The sequence below is a fragment of the Eulemur rufifrons genome, chromosome 28, assembly GCF_041146395.1.
Source record: "Eulemur rufifrons isolate Redbay chromosome 28, OSU_ERuf_1, whole genome shotgun sequence".
Taxonomy (NCBI): domain Eukaryota; kingdom Metazoa; phylum Chordata; class Mammalia; order Primates; family Lemuridae; genus Eulemur; species Eulemur rufifrons.
The window spans coordinates 44,745,770-44,772,949 of NC_091010.1; the positions used below are offsets into that span (position 1 = coordinate 44,745,770).

Here is a 27,180-nt window from a genome sequence, read left to right on the forward strand (position 1 = left end):
TATATTATGTGAATTTTACCCCAATTTTTTAAAGGCATGTTCCTGTGTTCCTGATGGGGGTGCAAATGGTGGAACTCCTACGAACAGGGATCTTGAGATACCTATCAAATTGCCACAGCAAACACTTGAAGGTGCTGACTCGGGAAAGGGGGGGTGGGGAAAAAAAATATGAAACTGTTGTTTTTAACTTGCATTGTTCACTTAATAATTTATCATGAATATTTCCCATATTATTTCATATCATTGTACAAGAAATAATGTATACATTATGAGGACATACTGTATCTAACAAGATATACTGTTAGACTCTTTGATTCTGTAAAATTAAATTGTTATTAATGATAAAAAAAAAAAGAATTACTAGGAAAAAAAAAAAGAAATTACTCTACCAAAACCAATTATCTTGTATGAATTTATGTGTATGGCTATTTGAAACTCAACTATTCCTTTTTTTAAAATTTCTTCTTTGGAAGAAATGACATGATACAAATCCAATAAGTATGTACTCACCAAAGTACATTATAAATATTTTCTCTTTTGGAAAATCTGTGAGGCCATTTGTAGAGGGTGGGAGAAGAATCCTACAAATGCCACAGCAACAAGTACATCAGAATAAATTTCAATTTGTTAAAAATACTCAGGGGCACCTAACCAGTGGGGGTGGGGAAGGAGAAAATAAAAGCTTATTTTTATCCATTAATAAAGGTTTACTCAAGTTACATAATCAACAACAACAACAAAAAAAAAACAAATTGCCACAGCAGTTGCCTTTTGAGCCAGCAATTCCGTTTCCGGGAGCTCGTCTCACAGATGCACCTGCACAAGCACGTAATGACATCGGCACGATGGCGTTGGTTGTGACAGAAAGACTGGAAACGCCCAGTGCTCATCAGTGGGGCGTCTAAATACGCTAGGACACATCCACATTATAAAAATAGCCCAACACCCCACTGTCCCCGCCCTCCGCAGAGAGACACATGGTCACATGGTCACCATGCTCAGGTGTGCAGCCTTCCAGATCTTTCTCACATTTACATAAATCACATCCACTGCACATCATCTACCGAGCATCTTGCTTCTTGACACCGAACAGCACGACTGCAGGTCGGCCTACAGGATCCACCTCATTTTGTCACACCACGTCATAGTGTCCCACAGGATGGACACCCCAGAGCTCTGTGAGCAATTTCCCTGTTGCTGCACATTCTGGTTGTTTCCAACGGCAGTGAACACTTGTACGTGCCTCTTTGCGAGGTGTGAGCATTTCTCTAGAACAGACGCCTAGAAGTAGGATCCAGGGGGCAGAGAAAGTGCACGGAGTACGTTAATAGCTGCCCCCCAAAAGGTCGTATCAGCTCACTCTGGCCAGCAGTGTAAGGCCGCACTGGCTCTCACCTTGGCACTGACGCTGCATCCTGCTAATCACTTCGTTTCTTACCAATTGGGTGGGCAAGCTCAGAATCTTTCCACTAAGCCACAGTGAGAGACTTTGAGAGGGACAAGACACAGATTTGGGGGAAAGAAAGGACCAGAGTTCTTTGACTCAGCAAATAGGAAAATCGGTGCCTTGTGCCTGAAGTTCATCAACAGCAACATTATTTTGAAAATATTCATATAAGGTTGTACATGTTAATGAGAACGGGCACATTTATTAAGCAACCGATGGATGCACTGCCGTTCTCCACCTGTTTCTGGGCAATACAGAGGAAGTGGTTCCCCCCGAGATGTGCACAGTCTGATAACAGCAGCACAGCTCCGAACGGGAATTTCCCAAAATAGCGCAGCTGACGATGGGCGATGTTATAAGACGGGCTGAGCAAGACTTGGTCTGCGGCCCCACGCAGCTGCCCCCGGCCCGGGCGACCTTGAGCAGTTCACTTAACATCTCTGGGGCTCCCTTTATGATTCGATAAAGAGCCCGCAATCTAGAGGGAGAAGAAACACAAGCTCGTATAACCTAAAATGGGTGCCGAGGGAATACGCAGCTCAGAAAAGAAAGCAGGTTCAACCTTGACATGTGTTTAATTTTTTTCTATTCTTATTTGCTGACAGCATCCATCCTGGCTAATGGGACAAGCGAGACACCTTCCTCTTTCCGCTGAACAGCACAGGGCCTCTCAGACGTAAAGAAAGGTTAGACGCTCTGATTCTTGGAAGCTCCAGTGTGTTAAAAAACAAAGACTTTTTAAAATAACAGGAATGCAAAAAGTGCAGTATATTTAAAATGTGTGCATTCACCAGATTGGTATTTTTATACTAATAAAAAGTACATTTCAAAAGATAAATACAGACTTTACTTAAACATATTTTTTTATAGTGCACTACAAGGAGTGTGGTCCGTAATGAGCCACGAGTTGGAAGTACCTCACTCAGAGAATATGCCAGAAAGACTAAATCTGAGGCCCTGTGAATGCGAAGGGTCTTCACACGTCTTAGGGTCTTCACGGATCCCCAGATTCATGCACGTGTCCCCCATAAACAGCAGCAAAGTTGTACTTCAAATCTAAGTGTCCCTTCCTGACTCTTAATAAAAACTATGGGACCAAAGTGACACATAAAACTATTTAAAAATAGAAATTCTGGCTTGACCCACACTTGATTTTCCTTGTTTCTGTATCGGGCAGACTCTGGCCACACGTGAATTCAACATTACAAGGTTTAATTTATCCAAAGGCTTGACTTTTGTGGCTAAGGACCGCCGTGCCCTCTCCTCAGTAGGACTTGTAGTTCACAGTCAGCCGGGGACCGTGTTCCCAATGAAAACTCCTATGAACTCAGTGGGGCGTGGAGAGCCGCAGGCCCCCGATGCATGGTAGGGATGGGGGGACAGCAGCCAGGCTGCACGTCACTCCGGGAGGACTGTGGGCTCAGGTACACAACTCAGCAAAAGTATAAATAACCCCGTGTTGTTGATCGTTGATATAATCTGGAAATAGCTGAAACAGTAGCTATTTGGTCTGTGCATGCCAAGGCCCTGCCCAGCTTCTATTTAGGTAACCTGGACTGAAATAGCTTTCCCCTGGCTGTCCCACAGAGTGGCCAACTATAGAGGTTAACATACGCTAGAACCTTAAAATCTCCTTCACCCGAGCGATATCTCCTGTGCCCGTCGCACTCCTGGCAACCTACTCACTGCATTTCTGTCTCCTACTGGACCTAGGGGCAGGAGCAGGGGTCCCTTGAGGGCAGGAACTACTGAGTCCCCGGCCACATCAGAGGCTATCGGGCATCAGTAATGTTTGCCGAGTGAATGAATGCCTGTCTCAAAGCTTGAGAAAGGCACAAAACCTCTGTGCAAAGGAAATTCAAAAAGAAAAGAATCATCTATCATCTCATAAATGTAACTAATTTATTATTAGTGTATTCCCTTCCAGTTCTTGTGTACATATTTGTCCATCATTGAAATCAGAGTGAACAGTCCTCTTTATTTTGGGTTTTCATCAAATAATAAATTACAGTGTCGGCCAGGTGTGATGGCTCATGCCTATAATCCTAGCACTCGGCGAGGCCGAGGCGGGAGGATCGCTTGAGGTCAGGAGTTTGAGACCAACCTGAGCAAGAGTGAGACCCCGTATCTACCAAAAATAGAAAAAAATGGCCAAGAAACATATGAAAAAATGCTCAATATCTCTAATCATCAGGGAAATGCAAATCAAAACCACAATGAGATATCACTTAACTCCAGTGAGAATGGCCTTTATCAAAAAGTCCCATAACAATAAATGTTGGCGTGGATGCAGAGAGACAGAAACACTCATACACTGCCGGTGGGACTGCAAACTAGTGCAACCTCTGTGGAAAGCAATATGGAGATACCTTAAACAGATACAAGTAGACCTACCATTTGATCCAGCAATCCCATTGTTGGGCATCTACCCAAAAGAACAAAAGACATTCTATAAAAAAGACATCTGCACGCGAATGTTTATAGCAGCACAATTCACAATAGCAAAGATGTGGAAACAACCCAAGTGCCCATCAATACATGAGTGGATTAATAAAATGTGGTATATGTATACCATGGAGTACTACTCAGCTATAAGAAACAACGGTGATATAGCACCTCTTGTATTTTCCTGGATAGAGCTGGAACCCATTCTACTAAGTGAAGTGTCCCAAGAATGGAAAAATAAGCACCACGTGTACTCACCATCAAATTGGTTTCACTGATCATCACCTAAGAGTACATTTAGGAATAAGATTGATCGAGTGTCGGGCAGATGTCGGAGGAGGGGAGGGGATGGGTGTATACATACATAATGAGTGCAATGTGCACCGTCTAGGGGATGGACACGCTTGAAGCTCTGATTTGGGGGGGGACGGGGGCAAGGGCAATATACATAACCTTAACTTTTGTATCCCCATAATATGCTGAAATAAAAAAAATAAAAGAGATTAAAAAATGAAAGAAAATCTAAAAAAAAAAAAAAGAAAAGAAAAGAAAAAATTAGCTGGGCATGGTGGCGCATGCCTGTAGTCCCAGCAACTCAGGAAGCTGAGGCAGGAGGATCGCTTGAGCCCAGGAGTCTGAGGTTGCTGTGAGCTAGGCTGACACCACGGCACTCTAGCCCAGGCAAGAGTGAGACTCTGTCTCAAAAAAAAAAAAAAAAAAAAATTTTTTACAGTGTTATAATTATCACTAACTACTTGCTATTCTGTCATATGGGTATGCCATAATTTACTTAGTCATTCCATATTTACTTTTCTTACCTACAGCAGGTTGAAGGCAACAAAATGCCAGATTATAGCAATGCAGAATAGCAGGGGGAACTTTAGCACAGATCTGGCACGCAGTAGATATTTGCTGATGGAAGGCTAGACAGACAGATGAAAGGTGAGCTAACTGCAAAGTAAACACAACAGTAAACAGCAGCAGAGAGATATGCAGGGTGTTGAAGCCCAGGGCAGTGAAGAGTGCTCACAATCATTACAGCACGTTCAAGCCAGAGGAGACCTTACAAATAACCTCAGTGTAGGTGAGAGGAGAGGCCTAAAGAGAAGAATGAATTGGCTGAGATCCCACTGCAAGTTGATGGCAAAACAAGGACCTGGACAGCCCCAAGTCCTGATCCCTAGAGTTCAAGGGGTTTAAATGTGGGCCCCCCCCCGCCACACCCTCACCCCATCCACCCCTCGTCCACACTGCCAGTGGACAGAGAGGCCCAGCCAGAGCTGCACTGGGAGCAGAGGGCTTCTTAGGAACAGAAGCACCTTCGGGAGCCAGAACCCCAGATGCTAACTCTTGGCCAATCCTGATGTGTTATGGAGCCGTAAGGAAGGCCTCCCTTCAAATTGCATATGGCTTTTGTAAAGCCCAGGGTGAATGCAGGGAGTCGATGTCATCCTCTTACCATTCCTCAACTGCTTGTAAGTGCTCAGGAAATCTTTCTGCAACTGCTGCAGCCCTTGACCCCCGAGGAGACAATACACGTGTGTGTGCACGTGCACGTGTGGCCCATCAATACCGCATGTGCGCGTGTGTGCACACCTGAATGCAAGCACATGTACGTCGTCCAGGCTACTGCCTGTCTCCATTGTAAACCCCGGGTACAAAAGGCAGAGTTTATCCCCAAGGTTGCTTCACAACAATGGAAGATTTCTTTCACACAGATGCTGTTTTATAGACGAATTGAGCTTAGATGCAGTCAACCAACACATCTCATCAGTAATGCCGATGCCACGTTTTATAACCGCTGCTAAACTGATCTTCATTGGTTGGTTCATTTCTTATAAATTGGATCTGGCTTCTGGCCTGATGTCAGGTTCTCCTAAAGAAAGTCTAGATTTATGGATAGGTGTTGGCTCAAAAATTGTTTCTGCAGCTTTAGTTTGCTTGTTTCAAAACATATGTTGCTTCCTCACTTTCCATTTGAAAGATAAAGCCTCTAGATTTTGAACTGGAGGCACGATGTACTCACGTGTTATTCAATTCTCATGAGGAAGGAGGAAAAGTAGCCAACTATACCTTTAAACCCAAGCACGGGAGATACACCAAGGGGGAACCCAAAGGCAGGAAAGGCGGACTAGATGCTGGGAAAGGCCTGCCTGGCTGGGTGGAGAGCCCAGGGCTATGCAAAGGAGGCTAAGTGGTCCCAGGGCGGTGGTGGTCCCCAGTGCCCAGCAGAGACACACACAAACGCTCTCTGGAGAATAGCATCTCTAATTCAGATCCTCAGAATTCCTAAAGATTAATGTAAAAAAAAAAAAAAAAATGAGCCCACAACCAAAACTTACCCATCACAGATGGAAACAAGTCCCTGTGAATTACAGTCAGCAGGAACAACAAGCGACACTTTCCCTGCCTGGCCTTTGTCCAGAGCCACCCTCTCCAACCAGGCTCACTCCTGCCTCCTTCCACCCTCCCACCCTCTATTGTCACCACTGGCTTTCTGGAAGTTTTCTACAACTTAATTCTTCCACAGTTCCCTTTTATCTGTAAGATAAAGTCTAAACTCCTTAGCTTGGCATAAACAGCTCTTCACAACAGAATTCCAATGTCTCTTTTCTCTTTCCAGACTCATCTCCCCAACCCACATTCCTTCCCCAACCAAACACCTATTATCCTATGCTGGACAACACAACATCCCTGAATATGCCGTTTACTTTTTTGCCTCCATGCCTTTGCACATTCTGTTCCCTGTTCCTGGAATGCCCTTCCTCACATTCTCCAAATTACAGACTCCCAGCCTCTCTTCAGTGGCAGCATACATGACACCTCTGCTGTGAAGCTCCTCAGACTTCCCCAGAATCAGTCACTGCTCCCTTTGAATTCTCTTTATAATGTCCCAAGTGGTCACAGAGGGCAGAAACCGTGTGTTAGTCAATTCTTCAGCAGGTGACTCACTCTGGTTACCCAGGACATATTTATTGAGGCAATAGAGGGAAAAAAAATAAAGAGCTTTGGAATCAGACACACCTAAATGCAAATCCTGTTCCTGTCATTTCCTAGCTTTATGACCTAAGGAAGCTGCATAACTTTCCAGAACCTGGGACTGTAAAATGGAAATAATAAATCCCACCCCCTAGGACAGAGCCCCTCACCCCTCCCACTTCCATGGCAGACATTGCTAATCCATCGATGCACTCTTTCCACTGAGTCCTGCTGGGCCCTGGAATCTTTAGGGCAGTGCTCAAGGCAATTCCTGCCAATCCATGGAGCTGGCCCATAACACAAAACCTACTTCCCACTTTGGTCTCGGAGTAAGCAAGACATTGTAGATAAAGTGCGTAGTAAGATATTTGACTCAGGCAGATCCTCAAAGAGTGGCACCCGTTACTATTTCACTTCCTCAAGTCTGAGATTGTTAGATGCACCACTGCTTGGACACGCTTTGGGAGGGGCGGAGAAACATTACCATGTTATTAATAAATATATATGTCATTGTGAGATACACTCTGATCTTAGAGATTAAAATGTGGAAAAGGTGAGTCTTAGAACTGACAAAATCTAGTGAGATTGTTGAATGAACGAACTTCAAGAAGAGATGCTGGAGGCCCCCAAAGGCCCTCTGATCTGGGGATGCCCACTCAGGCTCTGGAGATCCAAGTGGGGCAGAGAGCAAAAGGAGTCAGTCATCCAGGGTTCCAGCCGCAGTCCTCGTCCCCTGCGCCTCCCCGGCCAGTAAGCCGAGAGATTCCGGGAGAGGACGTGTCTGCTGTGCACCCCGCCCGACCTGGGCCCTGCCACAGCCCAGCGCTTCCTTATTCCCTCATTTTTACATGGTACAACAGAGACATAAAATTTGCCATTGTCACCATTTTAAGTGTACGATTCAGTGACATTGATTAAATCCACAGTGTTGTGTAACCATCATCACTACCTAATTCCAAAATGTTTTCGTCACCCCAAACAGAATCTCTGTACTCATCAAACACTCGCTCCCACCCCGCAGCCCCTAGCAACCCACCATTCCACTTTTTGTCCTTTCGTGTCTGGCTTATTTCACTTAGTATGTTTTCAAGGCTCACACACGTAGCAGGCACCAGAACTTCATTAGTTTTCATGGCTAATATCCCATTGTGTATGTACTTATACTACATTTTGTTTATACCTCCATCTGTTGATGGACATAGGTTGTTTACACTTTGGGCTGCTGTGAATGATGCTACAATGAACACTGGTGTACAGGTTTTGGAGTCCCTGCCTTGCATTCTTTTGGGTATACACCAAGGAGTGGAATCGCTGGGGATATGGTAATTCTATGTTTAGCTTTTTGAGAAGTCAAGCCCACTGCTTTTAAAGAATCCTCACAGCACTGCCAACTAAATGGCTTTGGAAGCAATCCTACATCCAGTGATACCACCTCTGGGAGGCCGTGCGTTTCCGGAGCTTGTCCCCCCACCGCCGTGCGAGCTGAGAGGCACAGTGCTGGTGGGAGAGTCAAAAACTCCACCGACCAGCTGTGCAACCGTGGGCAAGCATCACGCTTTTTCTGCACCTACTTCCTCATGTGTAAAATGAGAATCGCGGCAGCCGTACTGTAGGATCACCGTGAGGATTACGTTAGCTGATGCAGGTGAAGGGCTTAGCGATCCATACGTGGTCATTGCAACCTTTCTCACTGCTTGTGAGGCACTGTCTTCCTGCTCTGTGCGTGGCTGACGAACCACTGAATGTGTGAGTCCAGGAGGGGACACCTGGGAGGCTCACAAGCTTAATTGTGGGACAGAAGCAAAACGCCAACCTCAGGAGGAGGCAACTTCCTCGGAAACCGAGCCCTGTTTAAACCGAAGGAGGCCCAGAGAATTGGGCGGGAGTTACTCACAGGTGAGACAGGGAGGTCACGTCTGCGAAGATGCCCTCTCGGAGGGTGGAGATGTCATTGCCATGGAGGGACCTGAGGAGAGAAGAGGCTGCTGGCGCCTCACCCAGGGATAGAGAGGGGAGACCTGCTGGAGGGACAGGCCAGCCCTCTGCGGAGAGGGGACAGGCTGTGCTGCCCTCCAGGCCTCTCACTCAGCACTTTGAGGGACATGGCCCCCAGCTCAGAGACCCTGTCCTGCTGGCCGCAGGGAAGGAAGAGGGAGCTCTTAATGACGCAGGTGGACCACCTTCCCCCCAGCCCTTCTGGAGGTCTTCGCTTTTGCCATTATGAATAACAGAAACACCATGTTTATATCACAAACAGGACTCGTGGACTGAGTGCCCTCCCTCTCTTAACTGGACAGCCTGAGGACAGGAAGTTAATGAGGCCAGCCATAGATTAGGGCTGGGAGAATGTCACCTTGCCCCCCGTCAGGCTGACAGAGGCCATGATAACAGACAGAACAGAAGGCTTTGATCACAAGGCTTTGATCACAGGGCTGGATGCAGTGGCTCACACCTATAATCCTAGCACTCTGGGAGGCCAAGGTGGGAGGATCACTTGAGATCAGGAGTTCGAGACCAGCCTAAGCAAGAGCGAGACCCCGTCTCTACTAAAAATAGAAAAAATTAGCCAGGCATAGTGGCGCATGCCTGTAGACCCAGCTATCCAGGAGGCTGAGACAGGAGGATCGCTTGAGCCCAGGAGTTTGAGGTTGCTGTGAGCTAGGCTGATGCCACGACACTCTAGCCCGGGCAACAGAGTAAGACTCTGTCTCAAAAAAAAACAAAAACAAAAACAAAAACAAGGCAAAACCTTATGGTGGGAATTCATAGAAAATGTTCACAAATTTCTTGCAAACATTCACCCTCAATTGGAACAGAGTCTCACATGTAGATGAAAGGCTCCCTTATCTTAGATGCCCCCCTCACACCACAAACTCAACTTGGGGGTGACAGCAACCCCCATTTCTTGAACCATCTCCCGTTCATGACTCAGCTTCTACAGAGCGAGAGTGGAGGCGGAACAGTGTGGCAGGGCCCTGGGGGGGTGGATTTCCTGCAGGACTGGAGAGCGTGGCGACTTACAGCAGGCGCAGGGAGCGCAGCCCCTGGAAGGCCAGCGGAGGGATGCACTGGAGCGCGTTGTAGCTGAGGATCCTGTGGGAGGGAGGAGGAGGAGGAGGAGGAGGAGGAGGAGGAGGAGGAGGAGGAGGAGGAGGAGGAGGGCGGCGTCACTGCCCAGGTCCCCGCGGGCACAGACGCCCCTCAGGATGCTGAGGGTCACTTTGCCCAGCAGCCTCCGCCCTCTGAGGGGACGCCGGGCTCTGCCCTAGTCACTGGGTGGGCTTGACTGTGTCCCCTAATCCCTTTCTGCCTCGATCACTTCCCTTAACTGTAAAATGGGAACAAAAATGATGTCAACTTGATAGGGCTCTTCTGCCGGTAAGGTACAATAATCCAGGTGACGCTCTTGGCCCAGTGCCTGGCTCCAAATAGCCCTGAGTAAAGGAGAGTTGCTGTTCCTGTGACTGAGAGCATTCCCTCACGGAGCTGCACCAGCAAGGGGCACAGGCAGGCTCCTGTGAAGGTGATGCCTGACCGGGACCCTCCTCAGGGGAGACCCCGTCTCAGCCCATCACTTCCAGGACAGACAGGTGTGTCCCGGCATCTATACTCATTTACCATTAGGAAGCTGTGACCAGGAGGAAGGTATTGTTATTACCCCCATCTTATAGACGAGGAAACCAAGGCTCTCGGAGGTGAAAGAACATCCCTGGGGTCACGTCACCATTAAGAAGGGCTTTCATGAAGGTTCTCAGTTTCCAGAGCCCATAGGTTACAGCACTGCCCCAAAAGGCTTCCAAGTAATGAATCCATCCAGGGCAGACAAGCAGATTAGTAAGGGAAATGGTACACCGGAAACCACCCAGGCGCCTGTCCAGGTGACTGGACAAACTGGCGCACACATACAGTGGAACACTGCGTGGCCATCAAAAGGCAGGCACCGGGCCGCGCACGGTGGCTCACGCCTGTAATCCTAGCACTCTGAGAGGCCAAGGTGGGAGGATCACTTGAGGTCAGGGCAGCCGTGTTCCCACATGTGGCCCACCCTCCCCGGCTGGGACTCACAGGGTGGTCAGCTGGCTCATGTTGGTGAAGGAGGAATTGCTTAAGGAACTGATCTTGTTGTTACTCAGGTCCCTGGAAAAGGCAAAAGCATGGCGGTTTGGAAAGGAAGAGCTTAATCTTGTCACCCTGGCTCCATCTCATGGGTGCCCTCCCCTCCCCCGCCACCCACGGCTGTCCCCAGCCAGGTGGACAGGGCTCCTCTGGCACTGGGGTGGGGGCTTGGGGATGCAGAGAAGCACATGTTAGCCTCAGCCCTGCACTCTGTTCCCTGAACTGCCTCCAGGTCCCCAGGGCCATGGGCCTCCATTGCCTCACCTCCCCGCCCCCCTGCAAGCAGAGCCTGGTCCTGCCCCTTCCACCACGGAAATGCACCCACCCAGGGCATGGGCGACCTCCCAGCCACCAGCCCCAGTACTCTCTCCTCTCTCTCCTGCCAGCACTTTCCATGGACTGGTTCTCTAGCCTCCAACAACCCTAGCAGGGCGAGAGTGACCCCATTTTGCAAACGAAGGCCCAGAGTCTCAGAATGATCAACTTACTGGGGTCACGCAGCTGGTCAGAGGCAGAGCCAGACTCTAGCCCCAGGCCCCAGGACCCAGGCCCCCAGCGCAGGGCACCACAGTGTTCTCTCGGAGCCACCCTGCGGCACGTGCACCACGGACCACCCTTCCTCTCCAAACTCGCACCTCCCCACCTTTCCTGGGACCCGGCTGTCCTCCTGCTCCCCCTGCCCTTCTGCTGTGGCCCCAGTGTCGCTCAGCCTCCTGTCCACTCGCCCCTGAGGCGTGGGCGTCACTACAGCCTCATCTCAGCTCTCACCGCGTCCGTTCTGGGTGCCCTCGGGGACACTCCTGTGCTGACGGTGCCCTCCCCAGCGGCCCCACAACTCCCCTCCAGCTGACGTCCCCAGACACCCAGACTGCAGTGCACGACCTGTGCTGCCTCCTGCGCCCTCCTGGGCCAAAGCCACCCAGGAACAGCCCAGTCCCCACACCTCCTTCCACCCAGCCCGTCACTTTCCCATCTGCACCTGCTCCCGGGCCTCTGTGTGTCCAGCCAGTGTCGTTGCTCTTTCAGTGTCGTTGGTGTCTGCCTGGGACTCTTACCTGTCTCTCGCCCACAGCTCTGCCCCTTTGAGCCACCTCCCACAGCAGTCTTCTATCACGCAATCCGCTGGGCCACTTCCCTACCAAAACACCTGCAACGGCTCCCACGGGCCTACATTCGGGGCTCCCAGGCCTTCCCCCTGACCTGCGGGTGCTTCTGGGCCCGGCCCCTGCCTCTTCTGCCCACTGACCACCCCCTCCAACACCAGGCTGTGCAGGCTCTGGATTTACTAAACTTCTTGACATCCTCTGGGCGTGCCACCCCTCTGTGCCCCTCCCTGAGCATCCTGTTCCCTGTGCCCAAGAGTGAATCCGAATCATCTTCCAAGATGCTCCCTGAGCTCGTCACTCTGCCCTTGGGCCACAGCCCTAACTGCACTGACCTCTGCTGGACAGGGCTCTGTGTGTCCCCTCCCCTGCACTTTCCCCAAACCATGCAGTCTGAGGGGGACCGTGACTTAGGGGCCTTCACGTCTGCCCGCCTCACATGGCTCTTGGCTCAGGAAATGTTTATAAAATGCAACCAAGTGCCCTGCCTTCATCTTCTCCTAAACTTTCCTCTAAGTAGTCTAATTCGAGATCATCCTGTGGCTTTCAGGCTGTATTTGGGCACCTCGCTGGTGCTCACTGCGCTCTGCGGTCCCCCTGTGAAGAGGACGGCGAGTTTCAGCCCCCAGAGGCAGCTTCACGTGAGAACCGCCCGACTTGGGTCCTTTCCCCGCCTTTCCTCCTCAAGGGCATCCGAGCCTCTAGGGGAGCTGCCTCAGGTCAGACCAGGGAAAGGTTGGGGGAAACTTGTGGTATTAAGTCTCTTTCTTTGGCACTTTGTCACCAAATCACTCTATCCCTCCCACGCTGCTTGGAAACACATTCGCCAGGTCACTAAGCAAAGGCAGATAAATTGGAGCTCTGAAAGTCTGTAAGCCAGTGTCCCTCAAAGCAGCCAGTCCTTGAACTGAATGTCACCAGCCCACACAAGGGATTTGGGGCACAATGCAGTCACCTGCGTCACTACACACAGCCTGGTTTGGCTAACACTGCCTTCACAGCAAGACTTTCTCAGTGAGGGAAGCAAGTGTGGATCTACGTTCTGGGGTGAGCCCCTTGTCTGATTACAGACCCGTTACGAACAGCTCCGGACTGACACTGGCCTACAGACCGCACGCCGGGAGCACTGCTCCAGCCACGCTAACAGGGAATGTCTCGGGACTTCTCTCTGGTAGAGTCTGGCCAAGGAGCAGATAAAGACAATTGAAGTGAGATGCTAAGTAGGCTGGCAGGCTAAGAGGAGCTGAACTCATTACCCCGAGACTTATTTTGTATATTTCCATGGAGTGGAAAGGGTCAAACATAGAAATAACAGAAAAGCAGATGTTAGCCTACAGAAAAACTTAGTTACAGATGTGTATTTGTAGCTGCCATATTTCATATTCTGTTTGGGGGCTGAGGTTGGATCAAGACATCTTCCACCCCCTTCCACTTCTTCCCTGGCTCCCATCCTTGCACGGAGAACCTGCGTTAACAGTCATGACCAGCCGGGGGAGGTTTGGGGACGTTGCCTGGGCTGAGAGGCAGGGTCAGACCCAGCAGGGCCAGGAGCAGTGCAATTCCCAAGCATGGCCACTAGGTGGCAAAACAGCTCCAGGCACGGATGTTCCCAGGGGCGGGAGTAGGGGGAAAGCAGGGTCTGCCCCGAGGTGGAGTCTGCAGGAAATTCTGGGAAAGCTGGAACCGTGAGAGTTAGATGCCAAAGGCTTTCCTGTGCTCAGAGGCAGGCCTGGATACTCACACGAGCTGCAGGTACTTGAAGGTGGAGAGCTGTCCTGGAACCAGCGTGAACTGGTTTCCGTCCAGGTAGCTGCAGAGAGAACACGGAGGTTAGCGCACCTGTCTCCCCTCTGGCAGTGTCCCGCTGGGGAGCACCTTCATTGCAGCCGGACCGCTCACTCGTTTCCTCTCCTACACGAAAACCCAGAGTCACTCATGGGAGGAGAAAACAGGTACGTTGTTTAGGCCTTTTGGGAAGGTGCCACCCAGAGAACCTGGTAAGAGCCACTGAGACATGGAGCCTCTCTTGGCTTCCTTCCCACTTCCCTTCTCGCCCTCTCAGCCTCCTCCCTGTCCGTGGGCACTCCCCGGACCCCACGCCCTTCCCTCCCTGCTCTGCGCTTTCCTGGACAAACAGATCTGATCTGCACGTTACCAGGCCCCTTGCCAGCTACCAGGACCCCTCTGTACCTGCTGGCACGGGCTGTGGGGTGGCTCAGACCCGAGCCTGCCCAACCAGCTTCCCCACTCCGTCAGCACCACTGCCTCCTACCCGCCCAGGCTCCCACCCCTCACGTCGGTTCTCCGACTCCCCGTGCAGCCAGTCCCACGACGCTGGCGTCCCTCACCCTCTGGGCTCTCATCATTTGTTTCTGCTCTGCTCTCATGTCACCCCGACTGCACACCCGGCCCAGGCTCCTGCTGCAGCCTCCTCTGTTCTCCCACCTTGGCCTCCCCTCTGGCTCCAACTGCCATCCAAGCCACCGTCCTTAAAGCCAAGCCCACCCAAATCCACCAAGCCCAGGGCTTCCCAGCATTCCCATTTCTAAAGGATACAGCTTGTGGTTCAAGATGCTCAGACCTCCCCCTACCCCCACCTGCCATCCTTGCCTAGAGACCAGATGTTGCCAAGCAGTGACCCAAGTGCCAGGAGCTGAGCCCAGCGGGGCCTGGCCCAGGACCCCACCAACTGCAGCCCTGGGGGAGGACTCTGCCCTCTCCCTAGGGAACCAGAGAGCAGCAAAATCAGGGCTCTACTCATCCTTCCCCATCGCTCTGTGTCGTACAAAGTGGTTCCCACTCATCTCATTGGATCCTCGCAGCAGCCCTTGTCAATACACCCAAGTAGTCCCATTTCACAGCTGACAAAACTGAGGCTTAGAGAAGCCAAGTGATTTTCCCAGCCCTTCAACTTCAGCGCCCTCAGTCAAAGAAGGCAGGCTGCCCCACCTGTCCCACTAGTCTCGGGGCTGCTATGAGGCACCAAGGAGAACACGAGGACACAGGAGGCTTGCAGAGCCTGACATTGCCATAGAACCAGGCAAGGACGGGGCAGGCGAGTCGCAGGAAAAGGCCTGCAGTGGTTGATGTGCTTGTGAAGAAATGGCCAGCCTTGCTGGTAACGAGAGAAATGCAACTGAAAACTTCATGCGCCTGCCACGGGGAAGAGCAAAGCTCAGCTACGGAGGTCTGGAGGGATCAGCCCCGGGGGCCAGGAAGGGGCCAGGGACTGACGGAGGCCCCAGCTCTCCATCCTCATTTGCCATATGACGTACGTGCTCACCCCACGGGAGCTCAGATCCCACGTCCTGATCAACAGATCTGAGCGCCACAGTACTCAGGCCACTGCGTGCCACTTTGCACACAGTTAGTGGGAGTCAAAGGAAACGGCCTTTCTTGGACGGCCACCAGGAGAAAGGCAGCAAGTGTCCTAAAGACGCTCTTTACCCAGGGCTTGCCGTGGGGGGATGTTCACCTCGGTGCTATTTGTGACAGTAAGAAGCTGGAAGCAACTTAAATATCCAGCAAAAGAGAATTTGTTATCTGGATCGTAGCAGATTCTTGTGAAGAACATTATGTCGCTAGTAAAAAAATGTCGCATTTGTGAGAATTTCTGGGACAGAGGAGGGTGCTCCCGAGACAGTGTTAAGTGGGAGAAGCACTGCTGTTCCTCACTTTAGGGGCAGAGCTTGGGGGAAAGGGACGAAGCACTCACACCGTGGGGACTCGAGTCCCCAGCTGCCTGCAGAGAGGGAATCAAAGAGAAGCTCAAAGCCGTCTTGGAAGCCGTGTTTCCTGCAAAGCCCGAGCCCCAACTCCTGCTCAGCTAACACCTGACCTCAGTGGCCTGCCCCTCCCGCTGCCAGACTGCAACCCCTCGGGAAATGTCCCCTGGGTTCCCTCCTGTGGGCCCACGGGGGGTGGAGCCTCGGGCTACTCACAGTTCCGTGACATTCTTGGGGATGCCCTTGGGCAGGGCCCGGAGGTGCTTGTTGCTGCATCGGACCACGGTGTCCAGGCAGGAGCACTCCTGGGGACACTGCGGGCGGGGCAGGCAGCCCCCCTCCTCCTGGCCTGGGGAGGAAGAAGGTCCTGTCAGGGAGGGGCAGAGCCTTCCCAGGGCCTCCTCCTGCAGGTAGGGCCACCCCCAATCTGACACCGTGGCCACCAGTTAGTCTCTTTTATGCTGCACCACCCATGTCCCCAACAGGGACAAAGGCCCCTGGAGCAGCTTTGAGGTTAAAATGGGTCTTGGGCTGATCTCTTCCTCCTCAGACCCAGGGTGGACCCAGGCGAAGCAGAGAAGGCGGATGCAGCCACACCACTGCTTGAGTGGCTATGGCTGCCAGGCACCATGTCAACGCCATCTCCTAACAATGCAGTGAAGGGTGCCCGTGCGCCTGGCACAGCGTAGCCTTCAGAATAGATTAGCTGAGTGAATGAATGAATGAGCGAATTTCCATTTTACTGAGAGCTGGAGAGGTTGGATGACTTGCTCAGGTCACAGAGCTGGTCAGAGGCAACGTGGGGCCGGAGCCCAGGCCTGGCTGGTGCAGAATCACCACCACCTCCAGGTGGCGCCGTGAGCACAACTGCCCTCTGGATGCAGGCTGGGGAGGGGTGAGGAAGGGGAAGATGAGGGGGAAGGGAGGCACCTGGCACCCAGAAGGGGAGTGCAGGGTGGCAGGGTGCCGAGAGACTCTAAGACAGGGACGGCAACCTGGCTCTGTCACTGTTGGAAGAATTCTGCTTCCAGCAGCCACCTTGTGTGTGTGACGCTCTAGGGAAGAACCGAGGGATGGGGCTACATCTGGTTCCAGGAAGCAAACAAGGGAGTGGCCACAGGGAGGGACTGAGACTTCAGAGGAAACAAGGCATTGGAGCAAAAGGTGGCCAGGGTTTCCCACGGGTGGGGGATGGGACTCAGGAGGGTCCCCTGGCATATCAAGGACAGGGTGACTCCGTAAGTGGAACACTTAGGAACAGCCGGGAGACAGGTCTCTGGGTTAAATGGACTTCTGTAAAGAAAACCCCCTAAAACGTTGACCGTGAATTTCTCTGAGTGATAGGATAATGCCATGTTTATTTCCTTCTTTTCTCCCTATTTCCCCATTTTTGAAATGATTCGTACATCATTAGACACCAGCAGGCAGGGGGCCTCCCTCTCTGGACACCCCGTCCGCCCCAGCCCAGTGACCAACCCAGCTCACCCTCTGCCTGCCGCCCGGGGCCACGAGTTACCTTCCTCACACCTGAAGTCAGGGAAGGCCACGTCCTGCAGGGGGATCTGCCGCAGGAAGTCCGGGTTCTGGCACCGCGGGTTCCCCGTCACGATCTTGCGCTTCCGCAGCCAGTCGCCCAGCCAGGCCAGCCGGCAGTTGCAGTTGAAAGGGTTGGCCAGGAGGTTCCTGGAAGGGGCCGGGCAGGCGGCTGTGAAGACCCTGCTCGCCTCAGTTGTCCCAGCAAGACCTGTCCACCGCACAGGATCTGCCACACACTGGCCACCGACACGCTTTCCCCGACGACCAACCATTACCAAGAGCACCAGCTTTCGGGACCAGAGGCGGAGCTCCAAAGTGGTGGGACTGATGTTTCCACAAACCATGATGACCCCACATCCCCAGTGAGCTCTTCCAAGTGGCCGCCCGAGAAGATTGGCCCCTTGGGATGGCGGGAGTGGGGTTCCCGGGGCCCAGACGGCTGCTCCCCGAGCCGCCACCCGCCTGCCCTCCGAGGCCGGACTCACAGTGTGGAGAGGGACTGGAGGGTGTCGAAGGCGCCCGGGGAGACAGTGGTGATCTGGTTGTCGTAGAGCGAGAGGAGCCGAACGTTGCGCAGGCCCGTGAAGCTGTCGTTGTGGACACAGCTGATGCGGTTGTTCCGCAGCATCCTGGGGAGAGGGGGCAGTGAGGGAGGCAGGGACAGCCCCTCCCTGTGCCCTGCTAGCTGTGGGCACCGTGGCGGGTTCACAGTTCTCCTCCAGGGGTGCTGAGCTGGGAGACACACACCAGCCAGACCACGGCCAGATGTGGGAGAGTCCTACATGCCTGTGCTCACCTCCAGATGTCCCGGCCTCTGAGGTGCCTCACAGCTCCGTCCCCTCCTCTCCACCCTACTGCACAGCCCCTGCCGGCCTCACCTCCACCCCCTGGTGCCCAGTGTTCCTCCCATCTCTGGCCCAGGCGGCTTTCCTAAAACCTAAATCAGGTCTTGTCACTCTCCAGTGGCCTCCAAATTGCCCACAGAGTCACATTAATCTCTCTACTGTGACCTGCAAGACCACGTCCACCCAGCCCCAGCCCATCTTCTCATCCGGCATCTGCCACCTCCCAGCCATCGACTGCCCCGGGCCAGCTCCACCAGCCCCGTGGCCAGACCCTTCCTGTCTGTGATGTCTCTCTAGAATGCCCTTCTTCCTCATCAACATCTGGAAAACCTCTGTTCATCCTCCAAAACCAAGCTCAATTTCTCTCCCCAACCAAAACCAAAAATCAAAACCAAGCCAAACACATAATAGCCAATTCACAAAAGAAATTAAAATGATTTATGAACATTCATAAAAGGTGTTCAAACTTACTAGTAATCAAAGATATGTAAGCAATATTGGACTTTTGCATGCCAAATTGAAAAAGAATGGAAGATATAATAATAGTGCCCAGTATCTGCAAGAGTGCGGGCCTGGGCACTTCCACGCTCTGCTGGTGGGAGAATGACTGGGTACCGCCCTGGAAGTGCCTGTGGTGAGATTCAAAATCCCCAAAAGGCATTGTATGCTTTCACTGGCTAGTCGTTCTTAGGAATTCATCGTAAAGGCCTCATCGTGGATGGGCACAGAACTCCACGATAAAGGTATTGCTATGGACTGAATGCTTGTGTCCCCTTAAACTCACACGCTGAAACTCAGGGCCCCAGTGTGGTGAAGTTAGGGGTGGGGTCTCTGGGAGGTGATTAGGTCATGAGGGTGGAGCACTCATGAATGGGATTAGTGCTCTTATGAAAGGGACCCCAGAGAGCTCTCTCATCCATGTGAGGATGCTATGAGAAGTCAGAAGTCTGCAGCCCAGAAGAGGACCCTCACCAGACCCTGACCACACTGGCACCCTGGTCTCTCCAGAACTGTGAGAAATACATTTCTGTTCACAAGCCCTGAGTCTATGGTACTTTGTTATAGCAGCCTGAACTGACTAAGGCAGATATTAATTATACAACATTGCTTATAATAAAAAATTAGAACAGCCTAAATTGCCAATAACTATATAATATATAGTCATTCAAAATGATGTTGTAAAAAATTGAATGATATATAAAGGTGCTCATATTAAGTTTAAGGCAAAAGCAGGTTACTAAATAAAATATATGATAGGATTCTACTAAAATATATTAAGTATCTGTATGTATGCATGCGTGTGTGTATGTGTGTACAGATGTATAAAAGATTGGAAAGGTAGTTGTTTGCATCGGCAGTTAACAGTGGTGCCTTCCAGATGGGTGTAGGGCAGGGGCCCTTTCCCTGCCCTCTGTCCCCAGCCACATCTTCCCTGGAAGGACATGCTGACTGGTCAGACAGCCCACAGCACCCTCATTCCAGGAACACTAGGCAAGGATAACAGGAACAGCCTGGCAAGATGGCCCTGCTATATTCGTAAGTGAAAAAAGCAAGCTGCAAAACGTAGTGCATAGTAAAATCCCCTTTTTGTAAAACAAACAAAAATCCAGAGAGTTCCGTCACATACTCATTTACCTTCCACAAATTCAGTCACGCATGCTCAGGAGACAAATGTGCAGCCTGCCGCAGAGCTGGGACTTAAACCCGGGCAGGCGGCTTCTAGAGCCATGTCGTCCAATATAGTAGCCACTAGCCACATGTAGCTATTTAGATTAAATTTATTAAAATGAAATGAAATTCAAAATCCTCAGTAGCACTAGCCCATTGCAAGTGCTCCACAGCCACACGTGGTGGCCGGATTGGACAGCGCAGACACGGAACGTTTCCATCTCTGTGGGAGGTCCTACCGGACAGCACTGTCTACAGCCGTAGGATCATCTGAAGAGCCAGCACTGCCTGGGTGGAGGGAGGGACTCCCTGCAGCGCTCACAGAGGGGTGGGCGACCCAGGACCCCACTGAGCTCCTGGGATGGTGCAACATCCCTGCTCCCCCATCTACGCCCACTGAGTCCGCTCAGCAAGGTCACCCAGCCCCTCCTGCCTACCGCAGGGCTGGCCGCTCCTGAACAAGCGCTTTTGCAGCCTGACCGAGGGCAACGGGAGGGGACCCTGGGAGGACCTGCGTCCCTCCATCCTTTCACCAGGCATCAGCCCCACGCCCCAGGGAACAAAAGAAGGGACCTCATCACAGGGTCACCAACATTTGATTATTTGTCCCACCATGGTCGGGATACTCAGCTGTCCCCAGCCTCCTGTAAACTGGGGCCAGGGGAGGGGCTCTCCCACCCACTCTCCCCCTTTCCCTTGGGTTTGCCTGCCTCGCCCAGCTGGCCCCGCTGCTCCCCAGCCCTGCACACTCACAGGGTCCTCAAGCCGTCCAGCCCCCGGAACATGCCGCTCCGGATGGACTCCAGCTGGTTCGCCGTCAGGTGCAGCTCGCTCACGGAGGCCGCGCCCTCGAAGGCCCCGTCTTCAATTTCTGACACCTTGTTGTTGCTCAGGTTGCTGGGAGGGGCGTCGGTGGGGGGATTACACACGGCCTGCACCCAGGAGCTCAGGCCCCTCCCTTCCTGCACCCAACACCCCCATGCACAGAGCCCCACCCCCAGTGAGAGCTCCCCCAACCCCGGTATTTTCCTTCTCCAGCCCGGGCCACATCCCGATGGGCACCTTCCCACCCATGGGTAACTCACATTTTCTTCAGATGTGTAAGTTTTTTAAACATCCCCGTGGCCTCTAGGATGGAAATCTCATTGTTGTTCAATCGTCTGTAAGAGGCAATGAATGAACTTGCACATCCATGAATGATGGACATTAAAGTACCTTCCTCATTGAAAATATCTGGGACTCAGAGGGACTCCCGGAAGAATTTGTCCAGCCAGGCAAGTTGATCCTATTTCAAAGGAAGGCTGGGCCTAGCACTGGGGGAGGAGGTGAATGGGGATGTTTTCTTTCTTTTTTTTTTATACCCACGCCAGTGCAGAATGGACGTTTTTAACATTAAAAATGCCATGAAAATTTACATACAATAAATGTCAGGTGTTTGCAGGTATCAGTGCACATGTATATATATGTGCACAAATTCATACTTTTAGCTAGAGAAATAAAAATAATAAAGGATTTTGGAATCACGTCCCCCAAAAGAAGACAAAAGCATCATTGAGAAAAGCCACCCCTGGGTCAGGCTGGTGACCTGCCCTGGGTGCCAGAGACTGCTCTGGGGGGCAGCTGGCATCCCCAGACTGGTGTCTCCAGTGGTCCCCCCCACAGGGCTGGACCAGAGGAAAGCTCGGAGTAGGCCCAGGAGGGTTAGTGGGAGCGGGGGCAGGCGAGGGGCGTGGAGGGGCTGGGGGCCCTCACAGCTCGGCCGTGGACTGGGGGATGCGCTCAGGGATCTTGGTGAGCTTCAGGCTGGAGCACTCCACCACGCTGGCCTCGCAGCGGCACTTGTGGGGACAGACGACGTCGCTGTTGCACTCGCTGTTCAGCTGGTAATCCTCCGTGCCTGCGGTGAGAGGGCGGGCGGGGGCTGACGGCCCAGGGCGGGCTCCAAGCAGCCTTGGCCAAGCCAGGGTCTCCCAGGCCCCCAGCCTGCCCACCCACGGTCACTGTGCCCCCAGGCTGGCCTTGGTTCCCCTCCTACCTGGAATGAAGTACTGCTCCTTGGCTGGGGAGAGAAGCAGAAACACCATGATGCGGGAACAGCCCAGGCCCCACCCCTCTGCCCAGCTGAGGGCACCCCAGGAATGCGGCCGGGCTCCCATCGGGGCCGCAAAGCCCATGTGCCCAGCCCTGTGTGCGGAAGCCCTGCTGCAGAGCCCTCGTGTCCCTTGCCCGGGCTGACGCTGGGGCAGCAATGCGTCCCAATAAAGCTCTCAAAGCAGCGCCCAGCCCACCCAACTCTCATCTGCAATGGGACGAGTGGGGACTGTGCTGGCTTTGCAAAAGGGCAGGGGGGCAGCAGCCCCGGCCAGAGCCGGGCTCAGAAGCTGGGCCACACTGTCTCCAGCCGTGGGGACTGCCATTGTGAGGCCGTTTCTGTTGTCCCAAAGCCTGGAGGAGGCTCCCATCTCACTGAGGACTGTCCCTGGGCCTACCAAGTGTCTTAGAAGGCCTGAGAGCAGGGCATAAAGAAGAACTCGCCTGGGCCCTCCCTCTGGGACCTTCAGCATCCCCGCCTCTGCCCCAGCCTCAGCGAAATGAGCTGCTACCGAACAACCATCCGGATCCAAGTCTAGCATGTGGGGCCTGCACCCTCCAGCGTGGGTCTAGAGTAACTGCGGACACCCAGGAAACGCCCCCCGGTCCCTGAGCAGACCGCAGACAGACAGGTGGGCAGGCGGGCAGCTACCTGAGCACCGGAACTTCTTGCTCTTGATCTGCCCGATGCGCTTGTTGGCGAGGCGCCGGGGGCTGGCACAGCGGGCCCCACTCGTTTCGATGGGATTGGTACGCAGGAAGTCGGCCAGCCACTTGAGGTTACAGTCGCAGATGAAAGGGTTCTGGGCCAGGTGCCTGTCCAAAGGGGCAGGTCAGCCGTCAGAGACGGGGGCTGCAGACCTGCACTGACCCGCACCTGGGTGGGGCCTTGCTGCTTGTGGGGCCAAGGCAGCTGCTGGTGGCCTGGAGCCCGGGGCTGGCCGTGGGGAGAAACTGGGGTGTGTCCTGCCAGGGTGCACCCTGCCACCTATGGAGACGTCCCGCCCGCTCACCTCCAGGGGTAAGAGCCTCCTGCTGTCCCTGCCACACTCCCTGCCAAGCCTCATTCTGTCCCCTGTCTTTCAACGCACCCTTCCCTCCCCTGCCCTGGGACATGTCACAAGCACGAGTGGAGGGAGGAGGGGCCTAGAGACTGGCCAGAGCACCCCTGGCCTTTCACAGGGGAGGAAGCCAAGGCCCAGAGAGGGTGACAGAACACAGGACCACCGGTGCCCAGGCCTCGGCCTTTGGCCTCGCCAGCAGCCAGGGCTCTGGTTGGCCCCTTTCCTGCTGACTCAGGCAGCCGCAGCCTGTGTCCTGCAGCCATTCTCCAGGACGGGAACGGGCCGGGGTGGCGAGGCTGGGCCTGCTGGAGTCCCCGGGCTTCACGGGGAGTCCCCATCCCCACCCAGCCCACAGCAGCTACCTCTCCTTGTCCATTTTACAGGCCGACCCTTGACACAAGCAAAACTCAGAAAACATCACTGAGTAGCTCCTTGTTGCGCAATTGCTCATATTCTCTTGCCGGGCTGCCCGTGTTGCCAGCAGATGAACGTGGTGACGGTGGCAATGGTTGCTGTGCGTGAACACACAGTTGCGTGCCCCCGTGCGGGCCCTGACTAGCCCCACCTGAGCCACCGCAGCAGCAGGCCTGCCCACGTGCGTCTGGGCCACCCCAGCGCTGGACACCCTGCTCTTGGTCGTCCAAACCGAGACAGCCAGGGAAGGGCATTCCTGCCCCGGTGCTGGCTCCAGTACCTGAGAGCCAATGTTCCCACATAGCAGTGCAGGGAGACTGAGAGGTGGCCAGCTCTGAGGGACTCACTTTTCCTCCATCCACGTGCCATCAGTTCAGACCACCTGACCTGTTGGTCTCAGCCCAGCCCCCTGCGAGGGGCTGCAGGGCTCTCCAAGCACAGGGGTGAGCCCTCGCCCAGGGTCTATGCCCAGCTCAGCGCAGACCTTAGCTGCTCTGTCCCGTCAGTCACCTCCTGGGCTCTGCCCTCTGGTTGGGGTGCCAGTGGGAGCCTTCGCTGGCCCAGCTGGCCCTGTCACTCTCCTCTGCAGTGTCCTTCCCCATTGCCAGCCCGAGTCCCGGATCCTCTCAGCTCCACCACGTGGACGCAGCCCCTCCCACCCCTTCTGCATCCAGCTCAACATTTATTTCCCCTTTTACACTGTCAGCTTGCACAGAGATGTGTTTGCTGACTCCCAGGGCAGAGTCTGCAGCTCATCTGAAATATACCAGGATTCAGGGACCACTTAGGAAACCCCCCAGCTGCCCACCCTCACCTGTTCATGCCTCAGTGCCCCAGCCGCTGCCTGGACTAATTGCTTCCCTTTATCACAGTCTTGGCAGAAACTCTGTTTCAAATCAGTCCCGTTATGTTGTTTAGGCATGTATCAAAATGGCTAAGGGGCACAGTGTAGAATACATCCTTTTTAAGTACAGAATAATTGTGTCAAAAACAACCTATAAAACTCAAACCACCTGGAGAGACAAGTGGCTTCTGCATAAACTTTAGAATTTTTAACAGTTTCAAAGGGCAGGGAGCTGGGGAGGGAAAATGCTCAGGAGGAAGAAAAAAAAAATCTGTTAAAAGATAATCACGTTAAAGGCACACCCAGAAATGTGCCGCATATGTGTCCGCACAGTTCCATCCATGAACGTTTCTGACAGTGGAAGGAAAGGAGGAGAGGACTGATTCTCAGGGTGTTTCTCATAATATGCAATAAGGAGTCACAGCTGAAACTCTTTTGGGGCAGATGCTCAGCATCATAGTATTAGGGAAACGCAAATTAAAACCACATTGAGATACCACTTCATATCCACTAGGATGGCTATAACCAAAAAGACAAAAAAAAAAAAAAAAAAGACAATACTAATTGCTGACGATGATGTAGAGAAACTGAAGCCCTTACAATACACCGCTGGTGGGAACACAAAATGGTAAAGCTACTTTTGAAAACACTGGCAGTTTCTTTAAAAGTTAAACATAAATTTACTATATGAGCAAGAAATTCCAAAAGAAATGAAAATGTTTCTCTGCATAAAGATTTGTAAGTGAATATCCATAGCAGCATTATTCAGAATGGCCCCAAAGTGGAAATGCTCCAAATGTCTATCATGTAGAATGGATAAACAAACATGGTCTATTTATACAATGGAAAATTATCTGGCAATAAAAAGGAACAAAGTACTGACACATGCTACAATATGGATGAACCTCAAAAACATTCACTAAGTGAAAGAAGTCAGTCCCAAAAGATGGCATATTGTATGATTCCATTTTTATGAAATGTCCAGAAAAGGCAATCTACAGAGACAGAAAATAGATTAGTGATTGCCAGAGGCTGAGGCTGGAAACGGGGATTAATTACAAATGGGCACAAGGGATTTGCGGTGGGGTGTGATGGAAATGTTCTAAAATTGAATTGTAATAATTGAACAACTCTGTCAATTTACTAAAAATTATTGAATTGTACCCTCAGAACAGGTGAACTTTATGGTATGTAAGTTATACCTCAATAAAGTTGTTATTTAAAAAAATGTTAAATCTCTTGAGGCAAGTAAAACTACAGCAAAATCAGTACAATGACAGAAGACACTTGGCCACAGATCTTGGAGCTAAGGACAAATCAAGCAAGATTTGGTGAATTTAAATCTGCTCAGGTTTGACAAAACAAGACTCAGTGTAGGAGTTTAGCCATTGAGGTTGTAATAAGAATATCTGATTGTACCTTGCACTTGTATTTCTTTGATTCTTGTTCCAAATTGTAACTCAGTTGTTAATATATAATAGGTGCTCATGAAAGTTCGGTTTTGCTTTACAGCCTTAAATAATGAGGTCTATAATTACAGAAAAAGCACAATTCAGGGGGAAGCTAATCAATTTCTCAGGGATGCTGAGATGAAATCCCTGCTCTATCAGATGTTCTGCAATCTCAGTGAGTTGTGTAACCTCCCTCAGCCTTGGCTTCCTTAAAAGTAAAATCGGGGATGATAGAACCTACCTCCAAAGGGTCATTGCAGGTATTGAGAAAGATAATCCATGCAAGAGCAATGGCTCATGTGAGTCTCTCCATCCCATTAAATCTCCTTAGCACATTTCTCTCAGACTTTCTGCCAGCTGTTTAAAATAATCCACCTTGCCAACGTCTCCCTGTAACCTCTAATTTCACACACTTGGCAAGGTTTCCCCATGGGGCTCCATCTTCCTCTCCCTGGCTACAAGTAAATTAATTAGCAGGAGCTGGGCTGCAGGCAGATGTGTGGGCTTTAATGAGTTTGTCTTTGTGGCTGACATCTCTGTTGACATGCAGGGTCCCCAGGGAGCAGGAGCTGCCGTACCTTTTACCCAGCCTGCTTCAAACCTATCCCGGCACCCCATGCAGAGGTTTTCTGATGGAGAACACTGCCCCGAATACACAGTGGCAGCAATGACGACAACAGTGGTCACAATAATATTAATCATCAATGCCTATTAAATACACACCCACAGGTCAGCACATCCAGGCAAACTATAGGCTCAGAGTTACAGATGTAGAAGGAAGCAGACCATTTAAGTGCCTAAGTTTAACCACCCAGCAGATGAGGAGAAGTTTCCCTAAATGGGAGAATTCCAGCTAACAGATAAGAACTCTTTTTTAAAGCATAACCACAACAGCATTATCAAACGAAGAAGGAATGTTAGAATTCAAATATCACCATTTCGGGATCTCTAATGAATTAATGGGTCCAGAAATGGAGCTCAATTGCTGTTTTTATTACACAAAGAGAGGCTATCAGTCAGCCTGCACTTCCTGATGGAAAGTACACAATCCTGCCCGTGAAGTCATCTTGCCAATAAGTAAATAAATTGAACCTGAACCTGACCAAGCGCCTAGATCCAATTTTCAATCTGCAGGACACAGAGCGGACAGAGGAACGTGTGAAACTACACCACGGGGACCCAATCAGCAGAGTCCAGATCCTACAGCACCAGCACTGGAGTGTTTCAACAGGCAAGTTACAAAGGAAAGAGGAGATGGAGAGGAGACCTGTAGATTAGAAACAACGCACAGAATACGTTATCCAACATCGGCCAATTGTGTTGTATAGGACTTATTTAAATTCTGATTCAAACAAACTATAAAAAATTGTATCACACGTATGAGACACTTGGAAATGTGAACACTAATTAGATATTTGATGATATTAAGGAATTGTTAAATTTTTAGATACA

At 51.8% G+C, this 27,180-nt stretch overlaps 1 protein-coding gene across 1 annotated transcript in view; it reads right to left on the reverse strand.

Moving 5' to 3' along the window:
• The window catches only part of SLIT1 (slit guidance ligand 1), a 160,137-nt gene that overhangs the window by 21,051 nt on the left and 111,906 nt on the right, over positions 1 to 27,180 (reverse strand). The window contains exons 14-25 of the mRNA XM_069460854.1: positions 22,608 to 22,771; positions 21,900 to 21,923; positions 21,617 to 21,761; positions 20,950 to 21,024; positions 20,618 to 20,761; positions 17,837 to 17,980; positions 17,332 to 17,498; positions 16,032 to 16,164; positions 13,832 to 13,900; positions 10,937 to 11,008; positions 9,893 to 9,964; positions 8,766 to 8,837 (exon numbers count right to left, since the gene is read on the reverse strand). Of these exons, the coding sequence (XP_069316955.1) occupies positions 8,766 to 8,837; positions 9,893 to 9,964; positions 10,937 to 11,008; positions 13,832 to 13,900; positions 16,032 to 16,164; positions 17,332 to 17,498; positions 17,837 to 17,980; positions 20,618 to 20,761; positions 20,950 to 21,024; positions 21,617 to 21,761; positions 21,900 to 21,923; positions 22,608 to 22,771 (1,281 nt within the window). The remainder of the gene's footprint in view (positions 1 to 8,765; positions 8,838 to 9,892; positions 9,965 to 10,936; positions 11,009 to 13,831; positions 13,901 to 16,031; positions 16,165 to 17,331; positions 17,499 to 17,836; positions 17,981 to 20,617; positions 20,762 to 20,949; positions 21,025 to 21,616; positions 21,762 to 21,899; positions 21,924 to 22,607; positions 22,772 to 27,180) is intronic.